The sequence below is a fragment of the Puma concolor genome, chromosome D1 (assembly GCF_028749965.1).
Source record: "Puma concolor isolate L17-30 chromosome D1, mPumCon1.1.hap2, whole genome shotgun sequence".
Lineage (NCBI taxonomy): Eukaryota > Metazoa > Chordata > Mammalia > Carnivora > Felidae > Puma > Puma concolor.
Window position 1 is genome coordinate 76303429 of NC_141676.1, and position 22115 is coordinate 76325543.

Genomic DNA, 22115 nt, shown 5'->3' on the forward strand with positions numbered 1-22115 from the left:
TTCAAGTACAAACAGTGACTGCCTGCACCCAAGACTACATCTGGGCCGTCCTCAAATAACGAATCTCAGGGCTCACCCCCATCGAGAGAGTCGGTCTCAGAGGCGGGCAAGCTCTCGCATCCATTCATTTACTTATCCGCCAAACCCTTGCTGAGCACCCAAGCGCGGGGGACTAGCTAGTCACACGCAGAGTCACCCACTCCCCAACTCATTCATTCAAACACTTACTGAGCACCTACCAGGTACCAGGCACCGATTACATGTTGGGAATATGCACACTGATTAACGGACTGGTCCCCCTGAGGGGTCGCTGATCCCCCAGGTACAGGGCAACCTCCACGAGCTAGGTGCTGTCTTGGCAGTGCGGATGGAGTAACGAACACAACAAAGTTCCTGCTCCGACAGAACACACACTCTACGGGCAGGAGTCAGACAAGAGACAAAGATGTAATATGTCAAGGAGCAAAGTGCCATGAGGAAGACAAACCAGTGCACGATGACAGTAGGGGACCTGCTGTGACAGAGAGGGTTACAAGGGACTGCATCTGAGCAGAGAGCAGAGGCCTGAAGGAAAAGTACCGCAAGCCCTGAGCACAGCTAGGGGAAGGGGGTGCCGGGAAGGGAACAGGGAGGGCAAAGACCCGGAGGCAGGAGCTCCCCCCGCCCCAAAGAAGGATGTGTGGGAAGTTCACCTGAAACATGATGCAGCTCCTGTCTGCCTCCCCCCAACCCCCACCCCGAGCATGAGGAAGAGCGGAGAGGCAAGAAGCTCAATCCAGAAAGGGCTCTACAAACCCACCGGCGACTGTCTCAGGGCCTATTATTTGTGCTTCACTGCAGGCCTTGATTGCTGCCCAAATTCAAATATTCTGCAAAAGGCAGACCATAAACTAAGCTGCTAAATATTTCGGCAGCCGCATATCAATGTTCCCTGGAGGCTCCAGGAGGACGGATCTGGGGGTAGGGGAAGGAGAACGACCCCATCGGACAATGACCTCAGCCTGCTGGAGTTGAGTTTGTTGCTAACAAAGGGATACATATTTGATCTTTAGTTTAAATGATCTTTAGTTTAAATGCGACTTTTTTTTTTTGCTGACCCTTAGGCTGTTTTACCAAACTGAACAGTCAGTGAGGATGGTTTGGGCAAAGGGCATACATAGAACCTGCAGTTTGAAGACGAGGCTGACTGATTTTGCCAGTGGCCTGTCTGCAGACTCCAGAAAGTGCCACTGGCTCGCAAGGTGCCGGGTCCCTGTAGACCGCCGTGTGGCTGCTGCTAGCTGAGGCAAACCCAGCCAACAACTCGCTGTCGTGAAGTCTTCACTGCCTTCTACCCACATGTCTTCCTGTCTCCACCTCTGATTCCTCAGTCTCCAGAGTAACTTCACTTAATCCAAGGTCTGATCTTGGTCCTCTAGCTATACCAAGCCTTCAGGGGCCCCCAGGGCCAACAAAACACAGTGCACATTTGGCCTGGCCTTCTAGGCCTTGAATGCCGAGCACAACCCCACCCCCAACATCACCTCAAGCGGTCACACTTCTGCCCCTCTGAACGCAGAGACAAAACAACATGCGCCTACCCCCAGGTCTCTTCATCTCGGCCAGCTTTACACACTCTTGCTGTGCAGATAATGTCCCCGACCCCCATAGCCAAAATTAGTTACCCTTTTGCCTACTCTTATGCCTTGAAAATGGCCCTTCTTTCGTTTTGCCTTTTCAAAGAGTGAATCATTCTTTGTCTGCCTCCCCCACGAGGGGTTCCGTAAGTGTTCGCCGTATGATAGAAGCCCGTTCCTCTTAGTGATGTTGCTCAAACCAGAAGTTTGAGGTTTTCCGGGATACCTCCCTGACCCCCAAGTCCCAGTATCAAATTGTTCCCTGAGTACTTCCAGCCCCTTATCCCAAACATCTCTCAAACATATCCCCCCTTCTCCACCCCCACTACCATTATTAGGTCAGGCTCCCCTCTTCGCTCATGAGCATTTCTGCAACAGCCTCGTAGCCTGCGTATCCCTGCCTTAACTTCCTGCTTGCTCGAGCCCTAAATAGCACAAACATGTCTAAATCCTTCTAAAATCACTGCCTGTAGAGGCAGGGAAAGGATGCTACAACCTGCCCGTCCCCATGAGCAAATGCAGGAGATGTATGCATCTTCTTCAGCAAAGGGGTAGGGATGACTCGTCTCAACCTCGTGTATGTTTTAAAGCCTAGTTGCTGGAAACTCTTAGGCCAAAACACATCCCTGGTATACATATGCATTGCTGTATACTCCAAGGTTAACCGCCAACCAAATCATGCTAAACTAACAATGAGAAAGCCAAGCTAGGAGTCATTGCTAATTAAACACCTAGGTTCCCAGCAACTGCAAATTACCGGTCATTCAAGACGGTTTTGACATTGCCCGGTTACAGTGCCATTTCCAGCATCTACAGGAAATCCAACAGCCTGTGAGTCTGTGCTGCACAGGAGCCTGAAGCGCACCGCTTCCCAGCACAGGAAGGCGGCCGGACCCCAAAGGGGCATCCATAAACGCCAGAGGGGCTGTAACTCAACGCCGATCACACTTCGGGAACTTCTAAAAATGTCTCTGCGATTCCTGGCGGACAGCCTACAACATACCTTAAACTTGGAATTTTTGAGTCCCGTACCCGCAAAACCTGATAAAAGGCCTTGTGTGCGGCCTTCCGAACTGGACCAACGCCACTGGCAAGAGGCCTTGGAGGTAGAGACCAAGCCTACAGAATCCCGACTGCAAAAGACAGATCTGATCCAGGAACCCACAGGGTCTAGACTCCCGCGGGGGTGTTCCACCACACGATCAGGCCCCCGGCACACCATTCAGCACCCCCAACCCCCATGCCTTTACCTGTAGCGGCCACAACCATTGTACAGCTAGCTCTCTGGCTGTGCCACGCTCTTGCTGACCTCCCGGGCCTCCATCCATGCCGCTGTCTGAAATGCCCTTTTCCACCTCTTTTCTCCCGGTCACTCCTCCCACTTGGCAGACTCCTCCTTCAAGACCCATCTCGTGGGCCATGCTCTCTTAAGAGCATTTCACAACTTTTCAGGCCCTAAGGAGGATAAGGGGCTCATCTCTGTGCTCCCATGACACCTGGTAACACAACATCATAGTGCCCATCACACTGTATTAGCATCACCTTGCCTGGTATTCCCATTTGCTTGCAACACATCAGAGCGAACTATCAACCTGGAATCATTAAAAGTTTCAAATTCAAGATCACAGAAAAGTTGTCTGAATTTGAGGTCATAGTGTACCAGAACTAAAGCTGGGGTTTCAGGATTCCCATTAATTGCCTTGAATGGAAGGCCTGAGGAGAGCAGAGAGTGTCACTCAATTAAGACAGATTTCCCTTTTCAAGTGTGTTTGTGTGTACATGGTTCAAAAACTCAAGGTTAGAGGTGCCTGGGTGGCTCAGTTGGTCGAACAGCCGATTTGACTTCTACTCAGGTCATGATCCCAGGGTCGTGAGATCGGGCCCCATATCAGACTTCACATGGAGCCTGCTTAAGATTCTCTTTCTCTCTCTCTCTCTTTCTCTCTCTCTCTCTCTCTGCCCCTCTCTCCTGCTCATGAGCATGTATGCTTGCTCTCGCTCTCTCAAAAATAAATTTAAAAAAATTTTTTTTAAAGTTCAGGTTAAGGTAAAGAAAACAAGTAGGCTTCAGGGTAGGAGAAAGGTGTTTAAAAAGAAAAAGCTGTGCACTAATATTTAGTTTCTTTTTTCCCCTATAGAATGTCAGTCTTTTCTTCTGCTGACTTAGAACCAAGTTTCAATCATGATTTCTGGACCTAAAGGCTGCACATGTTTTTACATCGAAATATCTGGAAGGGAGGCTACTTGGAGAGGAGCAGGGGTATTAAAATTCCAGCCGATTACATACTGGTTATTTGCTTATTAAAGTTCCAAATGAAATAGTGGCCCACCTCTGTATTCTAAAAGTTGATATTGTGGGGTTTGGAGGAAGAAATCACTCCCTGTATCACTTTCCAGAACACAGCATCCATTCTAAGTACACCTTTGCCAGCTGCCAGCCTGACAAATGACTTGGAAAATCAGAATCATTGCAGCCTGCCGAAGAAGTCAAGAGCGAAAGGTTAAAGTGTCTCACGAGCTACCTGAACGTGATGTCACCAATGCTGTGAGACCTCTCGCCAGGCCTGGGGCCCAGACCACGCAATCCTCTCCGTGTGCCATGCTAGGCATGTTGGGATTCATCCATGTGCAGGAGGAGGTCACTGGCAGGTTTAAGCAAGGAGTGAGGTGACATGACAAGTATTTTAAAGACCACTCTGGGTCCAAAGTGATGAGCAGAATGGAAGGAAAGTGGGAACAGGGCAAGCAATTCAAAGGCCTTTGCAGTGAAGGCCTACTGGTGTCACTGGACTTCAGGGGTGGACAAGGGAGGGCAACAGATGAATTCGAGATCTACATTAAGGGCATCTCAAGGACTTGGGGATCTGGAGGCAGAGAAAGGTGAGTGTTAACAGACGACTCCCCGGTTTCTGGCTTGAAAAAGTGAGTTAACAGCTGCGCACTCTAATGAGATGGGGGTTAGGGGAGGTCTGCAAAGGGGCTGTGTTAGAAAGAGACCAAGAGATAAAATTTGGACCCGGTGAGCTTGGGGTACCCACAAGACACTCAAGTTACCCAGCTGCTGTAGTAGGTATAAAATGTCCTATAAAGCACAGAGGAGTCGTGTGGAACGATGGACGCCTGGGCCTTGCTCACTGGTGACCCTTCCCACCACCCTCCGAGGCGCTTGGATGTCCTGCTACTGTGCTGGGGCACCACATAAGGAGTTTATGGTGCCAAGTTCACCCACGCAGGCCGCTTCTATGATGACCCTCAGTAGTGATGCCGATGCCAGCTTTGGGGCCAGGAAAGCAGTAACTTTAACAGTAACATGATAAATGATATTTTGCATCCTACCACAAGAGGAAGTAAAGTATGTAGACCAATATTTTCTTCAATTACAAGCATCGTAATAGGTTTGCCGATTTCTCGATAGTGACGTTTTCACGGAGTCCCAGCAGAAGGTCTTAGTACCTAGTCCTGTGCCCTGCCGGTTATACCACTGGGAGTACCACCCCGCGTAGGGGGTTCCAAGTGAGAGCCTCTCCCAGGGAAATGCTAATCTAAGGTGGTATCAGATGCAGAGAAAGGTCTCTCTCTCTTAACAAAAGACCAGAGAAGACAGCCTATTTTAGGAAAACAATGACTCACTGAAATCACATCCTGCTCTTAAGTTAATATGCCTCCTTCTGGACTAGAACCTGCTGTCCTATCATGATGGGTCTGTTTTCCGAGTCCCCCGTCAAAGGACAAATCAAATGTCATTTAACAATCTGCCTTCTAATTAAAATTTGAGCCATTTTTTAAAAATCACAGTGAACTAAACAATTCCACGTGGCAATAAAGCACTGTGCTCTGCCGCCTTGATTAACAGAAGCATTTGCAACTATTTAAAGGAGAAGGGGGGGGACATCATTAGATACAGCGAGATGAAACCCCTCTTAGTGTCTTTCGGTTTACTCCTAGAGTAAGTATCAATGTAAACTAATTAAATTTCCTGCCTTTAAATAAGCCCAAACAAAAATAAAACTTACAGGACTGACTGGAGGGTCCTGGAAGGAAGAGAACTACTTTTTCAAGAAAGTGGCCCTGCTGGGGTGGGGGGAACACCAGGGTCAGGCTGCATGTCTTAACAGAGGGTCAAGGGTCCTCTCGGTGGGAGGAACCCCGGGATTGGGGAAGAGACAGGGCCCCAGGTTTCGTGATGGCAGCAGTGGCTTTCCAGGGCAAGGGCCAAGACGGTGCAGGGGAGGGAAAAGCTGAACTCCTTTCACGCCCGCAACATGACCCCATGCAAGACATCTAACTGCTCTGAGCCTGTTCCTGACTGAATGTGAGAAGGTTCCAGCTGCCCCTGCCTGTTCCCTAGGACTGGCGGGAGAAGACGACCTGGTGCAGTGTGTAGAAGCACCCCGTGCAAAGGTAAGAGACCACTGTGGTTACTGGAGGGGAGGAGAGGGGCGGGCAAGCACTCTATGTGAACGGTGACCCATAAACTGGGAAGATCAATAAGAAACTTCTTGAGGAGACTTAGCAGTGCAGTAAACAGTTTGGGAAAAGGAACCTGCTGACTCATTCGCTTAAAGCAAAAGGTCTGGAGCAGGGACGTGGGTTAAGATGCAACCGTCTGCTGACTGAAGCAGCTCAGAAGATCATACAGATGGATGGAGGAGGAGGTCTGCCATCCAGTAGACGGGAGGACACCTCCCCTCCCTTTCAATTTCTGGATTACTGCTCCTAATGTGGGCCCATATTTGCCCATAAAAACTAAAAATCAGACACAGAAGCTTTGCTATTAGCTTCATGTCACCAGTAGCCCAAAGAGAAAGGACATCTAGAGAGTAGCAATTTCTGATGGATGCTCAAAGAACAGAATCGATTTGAAAATGATACTGAAGGCCCCTAACAAGGGTGGAGTGGCAAAGGTGCAGAGTGAATCCATACAGGAACTGCCTGTCTAGTGGGGAAGGCTGAGATGAGACTCTGTTCAGCATCCAGGCACAACTCAGATGCACCCTCCAAGAGCTCATTATGGCCAACGTGCAAACACACAACTATAATCAGGTGTGGAAATACCCAGATGGTGGTGACGGGAGGTTCACAGAGAAGGAGCCACGGATGAAGATGGGACAGGGGAGGGGCACAAGTGATAACGTAAAGCTCGTTATGGTACCCGCCAGTGAGGAGATAGGATATGGGGATTCCAAAACAGGAGAAGCGCTATCAGCCGGGAGGGGATAAAAAAAGGCCTGATTTCTGGGGAAGTGACGCCTGATAAAGGCCTTCAGGGATCAACAGGAACCTGGCCAGGCAGACAGCATGGGGGCAAATAGTACATACAGGACTGGGCATGTCTGAGGAATGAGGGGTACAGTAATCTCTCCCCAACAATGGTTTCCCTCATAAGAGAACTTCAGTAGGTACAAATTTCCTTCTGTTTACCTTTTCTTCAACTCCAAGAACTGCAGTTTCAAGGCTTTCAGCAAACTGATTTCCAGTAAAGGTGACTTGGGTTATTCCTGTTGAGAAATCAAAATAAGAGGTATCATAGGTTTTGGGGAGCTACCCCTACACAGACCCCTTTTTGGGGATTCCCCCCCCCGCCAGGCCACGCTGAGAGGGTGGTCCCGTGGCTCCCCTCCCCAAACTGACTGGCTTGGGGAGGGACTCTCGCCAGGGTCAGCTACACTGCTTCCTCCCTTGCTCACCTGAGGATGAAGATGTGCAAACTTAGGTGAGCAGTGGTGAGCCCTTATCCAGGGAAACACACACACACACACACACACACACACACACACACACACACACAGGAGGTGAGCAGGACTGTACAACATGCAGCCTCTGGATTAAGGGGCCTTCCCGCTCCAGTCCCCAGCAGGCTGGTCACACTATGCTCCCTGCATTCCCGAGATTCCTACAGCAAACCCTCTGCTGAGGTCAGCCGGCCTGAGAGCATTTCTGTTCCTTGCGACCGAGAATCAACGATTTAAGAATGATGGATCCAGGGTCAGGACCAGAAAAAGAACAGAGTAGAGGGTGAAGAAACAGAGGCTTTTGGAACAAAGTCTTGGGAAAAATAAAAGAAGATGGGAGAAAGTGACCCGGGACTCTCCAGTACTGTCCCATAATAGCTGAGAGCGAAGGATGAGAGGGGTGTGTGAGACCCAGAGAGGAGATCCAACAGATATAATTCATAAAATCCCAGCTGTATTAAACATTAAGACGGAGGCCCAGACACTGGGGAAAAGGGGCTCTTAATATGGGCATTTCCCATAACAAAGCAAAGCAAATAAGAATTTAATTGAAAATACAGAGGTGGGAGACTGAAAAGTGTCTATAGCAAATAAGGAACAATTGAGTGTAATAATTTGAAAGTTGATTTACTGTGGGGTTTTTTTTTTTGGTCTAAAACAATAAACATTATATTTATTCATGGTTTGGTGGGTCTACACAATTAGTGCTGGGCTCAGCCAGGTAGTTTTTCTCTGGTCTTGCCTGGTTTACATATGTGGCTATAGTCATCTGGTGGCTTAGCTGGGCTGGGTGGTAGACCAGATGACTTAGCTCACATACTAGTGACTGATAAGGCGGTTTGCGCTGCTTTTATAGTTCATTTTAATGAATGTGAACTTCTGAAAGCTTCAAATATGTATGCCTACTATCCCCTTGCCGTATTTTTCCATTGGTTCTTGAGTTGGTCAACCATGAATTCACCCACTGTAAGGTTTCATAAATCTAACCTCTTCCTCCCCCTCTGCCAGGGAGTGATGATCTTGGTGAGGCTCAGAGATAAAGATGTGGGGAAGGGAGGGGTGAGAGGCAGGAGTGGAAAGGGCAAGGTTCTTCAGGGGCCCTGAATGCTGAGTTCAGTTGGATGGACTGCATTCAAACAGCAGAAGTCAAGATGATTGTAGTCTAATCCCATGTTCTTTCTCTAAGAAATAATTACCACTCAGAAAATGTAGAAAGTTTAAAAATGGGCTGCAGAGGGAAAACATGACCCAAACCACAGAGACTAGAAATTAAGTCAACGGCAACTTTTACCCTTGACAGGATCCTTTGCCTGCTGCTATTGGTTAACGGCAGCAGAGGCTTCACAAGATTCCCCTGGCTTCTGGAACTTCTAAGCAGCTCAGCGCAGTAGGTTTTCACTGAGCAGGAGCAGGGACACCAGTTGACCGTCAGAACAGGCTGCTGAGCCCAGGCCTGGCCCCCAGGAGGCCGCTACCACAGCCCTCCACAGTCTCTCCATTCCCACCAGTCATCTCTGTCCCACCACTTCCTCTCTGGGCGTCGGTTTCCTCATCCATGAAACGAGGGAAACTAGACCCCACGGCTACTCAAAGGCGGTCATCCACCAACTCTTCGCTGCTGGTTCACGACAAGGTAAGCACAGAAATCAGAGACGCTGAGAAGCTGGGACAACATACGATACTTCCACACAGCCAAGCACATGATGAGCGGGGCATCCTCGTTGAGCGAAGCACAGATTGGTACAGGAGTTTCCTGTGGCTGCCATAACAAATTCTCGCTAACTGGGTGGCCCAAAACAACAAAAATCTATTCTCTCACAGTCCTCGGGGCTTGAAATCAAAGTGGAGGCAAGGGCCACAATCCCTTCAGAGACTTTAGGGGACAATCTATGCCCTGCCTCTCCCAGCTTCTTCTGGTGGCCATCGGCATTCCTTGGCTTGTGGCCGCACCTCTCCTCTGCGTCGCTGCCTTCTCTGTGTGTGTGAAATCTCCCTCTTTCTCTCTCTTATAAGCACACTTGTGATGGCACTTAAGGCCCTCCTGGATAATCCAAAATGGTCTCACCTCCAAATCCTTCTTTCAATCACGTCTACAAAGACCCTTTTTCTAAGAAAGGTAACATGATTTGGGCACACCTTTGGGGATACCATTTAGCACCCCATAACTGGGATGGATATTGCCGAATTTGTGCGTGACCAGCTGTACCCGGTATGCACTGAACACTCGTATCAGATCACCACTGGGGGAAAGAAGACCCCACCCTGTCTTTCACTCTTCCTCTACAGCCCTGAGGCCTGGGTTGGACAAGATCAGATTGCAATGGGCAGCCCCCAGGAAAGGGAAGGAGGCTAACAGGAGGCAGGGGTACAAGAGCAGGTACAGACGTTCCGTCAGCCCTTCCCAAGCTGGTCTCCCACATTCTCTGGCAGGCAGTGGAATAGCTGGCCCTTCCTTACCCCAGCTTTCTGTCCTTCAAGCAGCTTTAGCTGTAAAGCAATTAAATTGATCTGTGTTCTGTTCAAGTGTTTTCAGAGTTTTCAATGTCCACGTTTGAGATCAGAAATGCAACTCTTCTGCTAAAATCCTTGTGTACCTAGCACTGTCCTGCCAGTAACATATCCTCTCCCCAACACCCCTCCCTGTAACCTCAAAAGCACTCAGGAAAACACTCAGGCTTCATAACAAAATGGAGAAAGCACTTGGAGACTTGACAAAGCAAGGGCATCATTTCTCATTAGAAGTTTTCTTGCCTTGCAAGAATACTCCTTGCTAAAGGAACCACTATGTTGAGTCCCTTTGCTATGTTACATTTCAGCTTTAAAGGGCGGACGATGTCAAAAATACCTGAAAATGTTTAAAATGATAACACTCGATGCAGGTATGGCCACAGTAAAATGGGCATTCTCATCATTCAACTACTGGTAGGAGTATAATAGGCACAATCTTTCTGGAAAGCAATTTGGAAATTTTTATTAAGCAGCTTAAACAGTACAAACCCTTTGACATTATAATTCCATTTTCAGAACTCTGCATTAGGGAATGAATCAGAAGCGAGGACAAACTTAATGCTCAAAGGTATCCATGCAGTGTTATAGACTGATAAGAAAAAAAAAACTGGAAATAAACTTAATAGCCAACAAAAGGAAATGATTAGATAAATTATGGTATATTCATAAATAAGGATTTACGCAGACATTAAAATGACATTTTACAAAGAACTTTTCATGAAAATGACATTTCTAAGAATAACAGCTGATCCTTACATGGCCCAGGCACTATCACAAGCTTCTTATTCCCACATTATAGATCAGAAAATGGAGACACCAAGAGTTAAGACACTTGCCCAAGGAAATCCTGCTAGTAAGAGACAGCATTGGGGTTTGAGCCCACCCAGTCTGACTCCAAAGTCCATGCTCTTAAACCCTGTGGTAGGCTAAAAACTGGCCCCAAAGATATCATGACCTAACCCTGGAACCTGTACATGTTACCTTCTATAGAAAAGGGTCTCTAGGGCACCTGGGTGGCTCAGTTGGTTAAGTGTCCTACTTGGGCTCAGGACATGATTTCGCGGTTCACGAATTCCAGCCCTGCATCGGGCTCTGTGCTGACAGCTCAGACTGTGGAGCCTGCTTTGGATTCTGCATCTCCCTCTCTCTCTCTCTCTCTCTCTCTCTCTCTCTCTGCCCCTCCCCCACTCACACTCTATCTCTGTCTCTCAAAAATGAATAAACGTTAAAAAAAAAAGGAAGAAAAGGGGTCTCTGCGGATGGGATTAAGATAAGAACCTTGGGGTGCCTGGGTCACTCAGTTAGTTAAGCGTCTGACTTTAGCTCAGGTCACGATATCAGTTCATGAGTTCGAGCCCCGCATAAGGCTCTCTGCTGTCAGCACGGAGCCCACTTCAGATCCTCTGTTCCCCTCCCTCCCTGCCCCTCCCCTGTTCATGCATGCTCTCTCTCTCTCTCTCTCTCAAAAATAAACATTTAAAAAAGATAAGAATCTTAAGATGAAGAGATAGCCTCAATTATCTGGGTGGACCCTAGAGGCCATCACCAGTGTCCTCATGAGAGGCAGAGATTACACACACACACACACACACACACACACACACACACACACACACACGGAAGGCATGTAAAAACAAAGGCTGATAAGGGAGAGATGAGGCCACGTGCCAAGGAATGCCAGCAGCCACCAGAAGCTGCATGGGACAAGGAATGGATTCTCCCTAGAGCCCCCAGAGGGAGCACAGCCCTGCCTACATCTCGATTTGAACTTCTGGTCTCCTGAAATGTGAAAGAATAAATTTCTGCTGTTTTAAGTCTCCCCATTGGAGACAATTTGTTACAGCAGCCACAAGAAACTAACATAAGCTCCTATGTTGTACTGCTCTCAATGCAAGAGAAAATATTCTTATGTTAAATAGCGAAAGTAGAAATTGAAATTTATACACAATGATCTTAATTATGCATACAAAAATACATGCAAATACAACAAAATGGTTTGTAGTGATTATCTCTTGAGTACTAGAATTATGGGTAATTTTCAGCATTATGCCTTTTGATATTTTTCCAAGTTTCTACAATTAGCGTGAATTACTTTTACAAAGGAAATAAAATTATTTTTTTTTTAAATTAGCAACTCATATGATATTTCTGCAACTCTAACTCAATCACAAAAATTAGAAATCAAGAGGGCCAAAACTCCCCAAGTATAACATTTCTTAATTCAGTCTCAGAACAACACCTGAAAAATCAGGAATCCAGATGCAAGCCGTTCTTGAAGTGACTCCACTCAACCCTCGGCCTCTCTAAAGCCTATTAATCTTCAGACTCTGGTAGGAACATAATGTGGCTGAAAAAGTTTCAGGCTTTGAAACAAAAGGATAATTTGAGCTGGTAAATGTTTTCCTGCCCATCGAGCCATATGAGAGGGTGAGGGGAGTGGGGAAAAGGGGGACTTCTCTGCATTCCCAGAGCTCATCCAGCCCAAAGTGGTGTGAGCTGCATGCCAAGAACCAAAGGCACTGGTTAATAACCATGTAAATGTTTGATTTCTCTGTAGGTGACTTCATAGAATGAAACAGCAAGTTAAACAGTAGGTTAAGCTTCTTACTGAAGTCCTGACTCCAAAGCCTCCTGCTGTCATCTGTCCAGGCAATCAGAAGACCAAAGGCCAATTTTACCATATCGATATCACGCCCTTTGATTAAATATATTCGCATAAAGATTGTATTAACATTTTCCCCCATGTCTGGACAGTACCGGATCAAAATAGAAAGTAGGGTGTGTTGTGCCTTTTGTTTTGAGCCTAAGAGGAGGGAAGAGTCACTAGTCCCCTCCAGAAAGCGCCAGATCAGAGCAGCGAAGCATGAACAGCACATCATTTGGTTTTATTCAGCTCACCCTGCACAGTGCAGCGAGTTCAGGCACTGGGGTGATGAGACCACAGCGTGGAATCTGTCCTTGAGTCTCAGATTTTTCAGGGCACGTGCATTCGTTCTTTGTTCAGCCAATCAACATAAACACACACCTACTATGTGCCAGGCACTAAGTGGAGGTTGGCTGACATTTTAAAAGACCTTATCTCGGACACACTATCCTCTCAGATGATACGTTTGGGCAAACGGCCCACATCCTAATGATCTTCATTAGTCATTTGGATCACAGGGATACCGGCAGTGGCAAAGTGTAGACAGGAATACCTAAACAGGATGGGCTGAGCCTTGAAAATGGAGAAGATAAAAGGCAAGTGGTTTAGTGCTGTGTACCTCCCTACATATCACTGTCATACCACTTGTAATTTCGGGTGACCAGCTGATGCATACTTGAATCTCCAACCTGACCATCCACTCAATACAAATAATATATGAGCGTTTTCTCCAAGTCTTTTTTTTTTTTTTTTTTTTTTGCTTGCACTGCATGCCTAAATCCACTAGCACCTAATCTTAGAAGGTACTTATAAAATATCTGAGATATAAATTAATGCATGAATGAACACAGGTAATCAGTTTCCTCATCTGTAAAAGTGGAAAAGTCAGGCTACACAATGATTTCCCACGGAAAATTCTAAGAAACCTATTTCTATGAGATATGCCAAGAAAAGGACATTCACATGTTATTCAACTTGGGAAATACTACAGTCTATTGCCTTCTACCCCCCTTCAAGATTCACAATGCACATTATACAATGAAGGATCTGAGAAATCCTTCAACTAAAAACCTGCCTGAGCATCCCTAAATCGAGTTAACCACAGATGCCCTTCAAGCTTAACGCTTACTGACATCACAGAGAACCAATATTCTGAGGAAATTCTGGAAAAATACTAACCCAAACTCTTCATTTGCTCAAATACATTTATTGAGCCCTTGCAATAATGATACGATGATGATGAAAAGAGCCAACACGGAACGAGTCAGCACTTAATAAGTATAGTACTTGGAGCTACCGCCACCAAGATAAATATGAAACCTGGCTCACAGTCTACAGTCTACTGGGAGAGACCCGTGAACACATGATTAGTAAAGCTGGGTATGTGTGTATATATATATATATATATATAAATACGTATATGTAGGTATGTGTGTATATACACTTGCACGCAAGGATGGAGAGTTGGTGAAGACAAGTGTTCCAGGCAGATGGGAAGCAAGAGAGTCCATTGTGTACAGATGAATGAAGACAGTCTGCTTTTCAAAGTATGGCCCAAGAACCTTTGCGGGTGCCGCAAGGTCAAAACGACCTTCAAGTTCTGTTGACACCTGCACTGATGGTGCAAAGGAAAGGGTGGGTAAAGCTGCTGGTGCCTTAACAAGAATCAAGGAGTGGCATCGGACCATATGAGCAGACACTCTTTGCCCTATTGCCACACATTCACAGTTTACAAAAAAAGAGTCAATTTCACCTAAGAATGTCCTTGATGAAGCAGTAAAAAATATTAACTGTATCAAATACTGACTCTTTAGTACACATCGTTTTAATATCCCATCTGACAAAATAGTAAGACCTATAAAGCCCTTCTGCTGCCAGCCAAAGTGTGATGGTTATCGGGAAGAAAACAGCACTTGCGTGACTGAGCTGCAAGTCGGATTAGCCACTCTTTTCCATGGAGCACCATTTTTATTTGAAAGAATAATAGAAAAACTATGGTTATTCAGACGTGGGTACCTGTAGAAATTTTCTCAAAAATGAACAAAGTAGGCTCGTTATCTCAAGGAAAGTTGATGATGTTTGTTGCTAAAAAAATTTTTTTGAGCTTTCAAGCAAAAACTAACATTTTTTTTAATATATGAAATTTATTGTCAAATTGGTTTCCATATAACACCCAGTGCTCGTCCCAAAAGGTGCCCTCCTCAATACCCATCACCCACCTTCCCCTCGTGCCCTCCTCAATACCCATCACCCACCCTCCCCTCCCTCCCACCCCCCATCAACCCTCAGTTCAAAAACTAACATTTTTAAAAACTTGTGTCAGTCACTATGAGCTTTGGAGCATCCCAATTCTTAGACTTTTCAGATAACAGTGGTAGTAACATCAACAAAAGTGATATTTTCCAAATGGCTAACGTATGATGTTTCAAAATGCATAAAAGATCCTTCCAAAGTGCAAGATGGACCAATAGATTTTAACATTACAAAGTACGAAAAGTTCACTGATATGGTTTCAGATTCTCAGCTGCAACAAACCTTTAGGAAACTATCACTTGTCAAGCTCTGTTGTAGTTTCAAAGACTACCACAGTTGAATGCAAACTGGTGCAGCCACTCTGGAAAACAGTGTGCAGGTTCTTCAAAAAATTAAAAATAGATCTACCCTATGACCCAGCAACAGCACTGCTAGGAATTTACCCAAGGAATACAGGAGTACTGATGCATAGGGGCACTTGTACCCCAATGTTTATAGCAGCACTTTCAACAATAGCCAAATTATGGAAAGAGCCTAAATGTCCATCAACTGATGAATGGATAAATAAATTGTGGTTTATATACACAATGGAGTACTACGTGGCAATGAGAAAGAATGAAGTATGGCCCTTTGTAGCAACATGGATGGAACTGGAGAGTGTTATGCTAAGTGAAATAAGTCATACAGAGAAAGACAGATACCATGTTTTCACTCTTATGCAGATCCTGAAAAACTTAACACAAGACCATGGGGGAGGGGAAGGGGGAAAAAAAAAAGAGAGGGAGGAAGCCAAACCATAGAGACTCTTAAAAACTGAGGATAAACTGAGGGTTGATGGGGGGTGAGAGGGTGGGGAAAGTGGGTGATGGGCATTGAGGAGGGCACCTGCTGTGACGAGCACTAGGTGTTATATGGAAACCAATTTGACAATAAATTTCATATTTAAAAAAAAGAAGACTACCACAGTTAACTGAAAAGGTTATTAAAATACTCCTCCATTTTCCAACCACGTATCTGTGTAAGGCTGTATTGTCTTTGTACAGTTCAACCAACGCAACATATTGCAACAGAATGAATGCAGAAGCATTTATGAGAATCCATCTGCCTCCCATGAAGGCAGACATCAAAGAGATCTGGACAAATGTGAAACAATGTCACTCTTCTCATTAAACGTTTTTATTTTGGAAATGGTTATTTTTCATGACAAATTTATGTTATCATGTTTATTACGACTATGTTTAAACTAATTTTCACAAATATTTTTAAATCTTTTCAATTTGGATTTCATATAATAAATATTGCTAGATATGATCCACATAACTAAAAGTTCTTTGGGGAAGCCATTAATTGTTAAGAATTTTTTAAGGGGTTATGAAACAGGAAGTTTGAGAACTGCTGCTCTGGTATACGGGGGAACAGGGAGTCACGGCAGGTGAGGTGTGGATGAAGAGGCAGCAGGGAAGGACACCCATGGTCTCCCACACAGCGATGAAGTGTTCAGAAGTGATCTTATCAGAGCCAGTGAACGGTGTAGAGCACCACATGATATGGACAGATTTGCCCTTTAGAAAGCGCAAGGACACCGTAAAGGGGCCCTCTGCTCCGTGAACATACAATTCCCAAAACAAGTCAGTCTGATGGGAAGTCCAACGGTAACACACGGAAGGGCCATTAGAACAATCTAAACAAATGCAAGACAAATTTCTATAAAAGATCAGGAACAGAAAAAAAATATTAAAATTTAATGATGGAAAGGAAAGAAGCAGAGTCTTGCAAAACAGACTTGCAACCAAATGGAATTCTGCAAAATGAGGGAAATCATCAGCAACAAAGTGCAGGGCTCTAAACATCTGAAGATGCCAAAATCAAGATGCATTTCAGGCAAGTTTAGAAAATAAAAATAAAGGAGCCAGCAAAGAGCAATAAACTGCAGCAGTAAACAGGGAAAATGAATGCGGCCCAGAGAAGACAAACAGAAGCATTTAGAAATAAAAAGTCAGGAAGAGGGGAGACCAGCTCCCATTTCCAGAGTGTGCACTCCATCCTATCGGCACGGCACGCACTCCACCACCTGGGGGGTGGGGCGGGAACAGATGGGGCAGGAAGCTCCCCCGTGGCCAAGGACAGCCCTGCAGCACCCAGTACGGGATGGGAAGGCCCAGACCAGACAACCAGGCCTCCTGAGCAAGTGTCTCACCCAGAAAAACCTGGATTACACCAATCAGGAATGCAGACAGTATAGAATAGAAAAAACACAGCTACCGACAGTTGTTCTCAAGGAGTTTATGATCATTATCAACTAAATTAAAAAAAGGAAAAAAAAAAAAAAAAGAGGGGTGCCTAGGCATCTCAGTCAGTTAAGCGTCCGACTCTTGATTTTGGCTCAGGTCATGATCTCCAGGTTGGGAGATCGAGCCCCGTAATGGGCTCTGCGCTGACAGTGTGGAGCCTGCTTGGGATCCTCCCTCTCCTCTCTCTGCCCCTCCTCTCCTTGTACTCACTCTCTGTCTCTCTCTCTCTCTCTTTCAAAATTCATAAATAAACATTTTTAAAAAAGGATAACAGGGTAGTTGTAACTAAAATGAGAATGGGGTGCTGTAGAAAACTCCAACTAGAAGATCTCGGTAAGTTTCTAGAATGCACTGGACCTCAGTTTCCTGTTCTGCAAAATAAGGAATCTGCCACTTACTCCACCAAGTGGGTGGGAGGAAAGGTAACGCATCGCAGATGCTCTGAGCACACATCTGGCATATAAACTCAATAAACAAAAAGCTGTGAGTATTTTCACTTTAGTTATGATTTTGGGGCCAAAGCGGACTACAGAGTTGTCATCGCACTTAATGAAAGCCAGAAAGGCCCCAAGGTCAAATATCAACGTTTTAAAAAGTCACCAGTATATGAACACAGAGAAAGAATCTGAATGGCTATGGCCCAGGCTACACTCACTCGACAGGTGAGAGAACTGCCCTTGACCTTGGTTGGGCCTGATACCACTGGGACTGTAGGATCTCTCCAATAACAAAGGAACATTGTCAAGCAAAGCACAAGGAGATCCAAGAAAGAAGGGAGAAAAAAACCAAAAACCAAAAAACCAAACCACCTTCCTGAACAGCCAACACTGCTACGTCATGTACCCTCCACACGACTGATCTCCCCCCTGACTGCCATGATCAGCCGGGCTGGAAGAGGGTATGCTGTCATCACCCCCATTTAGTGGCCCAGGAAGCAGTCTCACAGCTGAATTGCAAAGAACCAGTGTGGCCAAGGCCTTGCTCACTTGACCTGGGGGCTTAGGACTCTTTCACAAGACCACACTGCCCATCCCAAGGGGGACTGAGGGCCCGCCCAACAGATGTGGGCCAACAGCTCTTCACCCAGTTCGAACAGGACATTGGGAATCCACTGAATTAAAAGATAATCTCAAACAAACAAAAAACCCACTCAAAAGATTCTGAACCATCGACATGAATAAACATGGCCAATTAAAGAAATGCTTTCTGGAAAGGTTGGATAAGAAAAAGAGAGTGAGGAATATTTTGATAGATACAGTCAATGCTGCCAAACATGAGACTCCTGCCTTCCTTTACCATCCACAGCTAACAGAATACCCAGGAGGCATCCATTGATTGACATCGTACACCCTGCCCTCGGGACGGGACGGAGGATGTGAGCCAGCCTGTGACCCTGCCCCCAGACAGATGTCTAGTGAGCAAAGAACTGTTTCTTTATAGACGTAGTAAGTGCTGGTAAGTGCTGTGAACTTGCAGTTCCGGGTCCCATGGGGCAGGTCATGAGGGGCCTGAGTCTGAGAGATCAGGGGAACACATGCAGAGGCCCCAAGGGGTCTCAAATCCCATGAGACAGAAAGAGCTATAAGGCTCAAGAGGCCGGCAGGGACCAGGCGGCACAGACCTCGTGACCACACAGACTGTACCTCTCCTAAGAGTATGTGACTCTGCTCTAGGGAACATCATCCAATTTGCCTCATAAGAAGTTGTTTATTGTGCCTGCAGCTCAACGTGAAAGTACAGATGTCTGTCAAACAGAAACTTTACAACTTTTTTTTTTTTTTTTTTTACCGTAACTTACAGAATAGGAAAGACACTTTACAACCCAGTACGTATGTACTAACGCACACACACGCACACACTTTCGGCTGGTAAAGAACTCTCAATTACCTTCAGAACCCAATAACCAGTAACCGGAATCATGACCCGCAGTTGGAGATGGAGGCCCCGGATGGCGTGGCAGCGGAGGAGAGCAGGAGGAGGAGACAGAACTGATGGGGCTTGGTGACTAATGAGGTATAGGGCGGAGAGAGCGGGAGGTGTCACAGGGCTCTCGGGCCTCAGGGTTGATGGTGGTGCCATTTCTGAGACAGGGGAGCCTGGGGAGATGCAGGTGTAAGTGTGTGGGAGGACAGGAAGAGATCGGACTCCTGGGTCTAGACTTTTCTTCCCATCTAGACTTCCTGCCCGGAGGAGGATGTGCGTGGGGGTGACAAAAGGGACCTTCACTTAAACACTTCACCAAGCAGGGACCCACGCAGAGAAATCTCACATCAGAACTGCAGACCTAATAAAGAATGCATTTTTGCAGACTGTGCTCAGGGAGGTAGACCTTCATGAAGCGAGCACAGCAGCAAGTGGTTGCAGGAGGACTTGGGGACTTGGGGCTCCTGCCAAATGTCTTTCCTTATCTGACCAACATAAAGCACTAATCACATTTAATTAGAGTCCATCTGCCCATCTGTTCCCTCCACTAAGTGAGCTACTTCAGGGCAGGGACCACCCTGTCTCATCAATCTTTCTAGTCCCCAAGCCTCCCTAGCACACTGCCTTGCCTGCTGCCTATAGTAGGTGTTCAACAAACATCTGCTGCATGAGTGGCCATGATTCAACATGATAAAATTCCCAAAAGGCCACTTGCATTGCAAGAAACCAAAATAAGGCAGAGCAAATGGGAGGGGGGAGGCAGAATGTGCCAGGAGAATTCTGATCATTGAAGGGTGTGGGCCAACAAAAAGCCAACTGTTCACAGAGAAAATAAGTCTTCAAAAAAATGTTAAAGTCTGGAATGCGCTACGGGTCTGGATCTTCACCATCTTGATCAGAAACAGTAAGCAGGTCTGGGATGGAATCAGGAAGACAAAGGAAACATAAAATAGGGGGAATGAGGCATAATGTGTATATATCATTTGGCCTTTTCTAAAGATCACTCTAAATGTTTAATTCTTTATATCGCTTCTCTTGCCTCATTTTTCCATCAGCTCTAGTTCCTTCTTTGTGATGCCTCCCAGTTTCCAATCCTCAGTCATCCTCCAAAGTCCAACTCTTTGCGTGTTATTACCTGTTATATGTACATGACTTGTTCCCCCAACAAACAAGAAGGGTGTTATACACCTTCTGATCTACACCGCACCCACAGCCCTTGCACAGACGAGACACCCAATAATAGTTGATAAATTGATTTTTATAGTGCTGATTTGATTTTGTTATTAAATGCCAATTCGAATTCATATTTTTCTAGTCTCACCCCCTTTAGTTGAGACTGTAACTAAAACTTTCATTTTTTAATAGTAACAGCCCCATTTACTCAGCACCTACCACATACAAGACATGGCCAAGGACCGTAAGTACATTATCTCCTATAATTCTCAATCTGCAGGGTTGGATTATTCCTATTTTACAGATGACAAGACTGAGGCTCAAGGACAATATAGTTTAGTAAGTGGAAACTTCGGGATTCAAACCCAAGACGACTTAATTTCAAAGCCAAATAAATGTGCAATCACTCTAAAATTTCAGCACTATTTTCCCTGGCACAGAAGTGCAGAGAACAGCCCATAGATATGGAATCCATACTCAGTGCTCACCAAGACATATTTAGAGCTCACCTCAGAGGAAGCTTTTATTAGGCTTGAAAAGGCCATAATTTACCAAGACCCATTCACTCACTTCTACAAATACCTAAGTCCAGGTTACGCTTGTTTTAATTCTATGATTAAAAAAATGGAACATGCTAAGGGCACCTTTTATTTCTGAAAGAATGTTTAAGTTAAACAATGAAACAAACAGCTTCAGAACAATCAAGTCATTCATTAGTGTCAAGTAGTTAATAAAATGATCACAGGCACTATCAACAATAGCCAGAGTATGAAAAGAACCCAAAAGTCTACCAATGGATGAATGGATAAAGAAGATGTGGGGTGTGTGTGTGTGTGTGTGTGTACACACACACACACACACACACACACACACACACACACACATATTGGAGTATTACTCGCCAATCAAAAGGAATGAAATCTTGTCATTTGCAACTACGTGGATGGAACTAGAAGGTATTATGCTAAGTGAAATTAGAGAAAGACAAATATCACATGACTTCACTCATATGAGGACTTTAAGATACAACACAGATGAACACAAGGGAAGGGAAACAAAAATAATATAAAAACAGGGAGGGAGACAAAACATAAGAGACTCAAATATGGAGACCAAACAGAGGGTTGCTGGAGGGGTTGCGGGAGGGGGGATGGGCTGAATGGGTAAGGGGCATTAAGGTCCTGAAATCCTTGTTGCACCATATGCTAACTAAGTTGGATGTAAATTAAAAAGTAAAATAAAATAAAATAAAATAAAATAAAATAAAATAAAATAAAATAAATCACAGAGCTGTCACAACCTCTGTGCTCCCTACATTACAATTCCCCCAAAGTTTTCACTTACGTGTTATTGCACCTGAACACTCCAGTAACTATGAGGCAATTATTGTTGCCATTGCACACATGAGGAAAAAGATGAGCTAAGAGAAGTTCAGTGGTTGCTGAAGATCACAATGTCTATTATTTGGGGCCCTTGGTTGTAAGCAACTAAACAAAACACCTCCAATTAGCCAAGGCAAAAGAGAAACTTTGTCATAGGAAGGGTAGCTGGGGACTCGCAGATGAACAGAGATGTTTCCTCTCTCTGCTTCTCTCTGCCTGCAGGTTCCTCCTACCCCCCTGGCAGGCCAGCTTTCTCCTCCAGACAGGAAATCCGGGCCACCAGAGCTCCAGAGCCCCATTCCGGCTTCACCACCTCAGAGAGAAAGGCTCTTGGGCCTCAAGTTCAAAACTTCTGGGAGATGAGCTTAAAATGATGCCCACAAGGCCTCTCTGCTCTCCTCAGGCAGACGCTCGGTGGTATGATGGCGGGTACAATGGGACAGATGGCAGATGTCTCCAAAGACATCTCTCCATTAAATCCTCTTCCTCTCCACAGTCTGACTCCCACCCCCAATACCTTTGATCTGGCTGAGGGGTCCAAGAGTGGTAAAACAAGTTCCACGCTTTTCCTTTGTATTTTTCACACAGGAGGC

General features: G+C 45.6%; 1 protein-coding gene across 1 annotated transcript in view; it reads right to left on the minus strand.

The window, feature by feature from the left end:
• Positions 1–22115, minus strand: part of SMCO4 (single-pass membrane protein with coiled-coil domains 4) — a 64244-nt gene that overhangs the window by 14446 nt on the left and 27683 nt on the right. The window contains exon 3 of the mRNA XM_086676424.1: positions 7038–7114. Within this exon, the coding sequence (XP_086532550.1) occupies positions 7038–7114 (77 nt within the window). The remainder of the gene's footprint in view (positions 1–7037; positions 7115–22115) is intronic.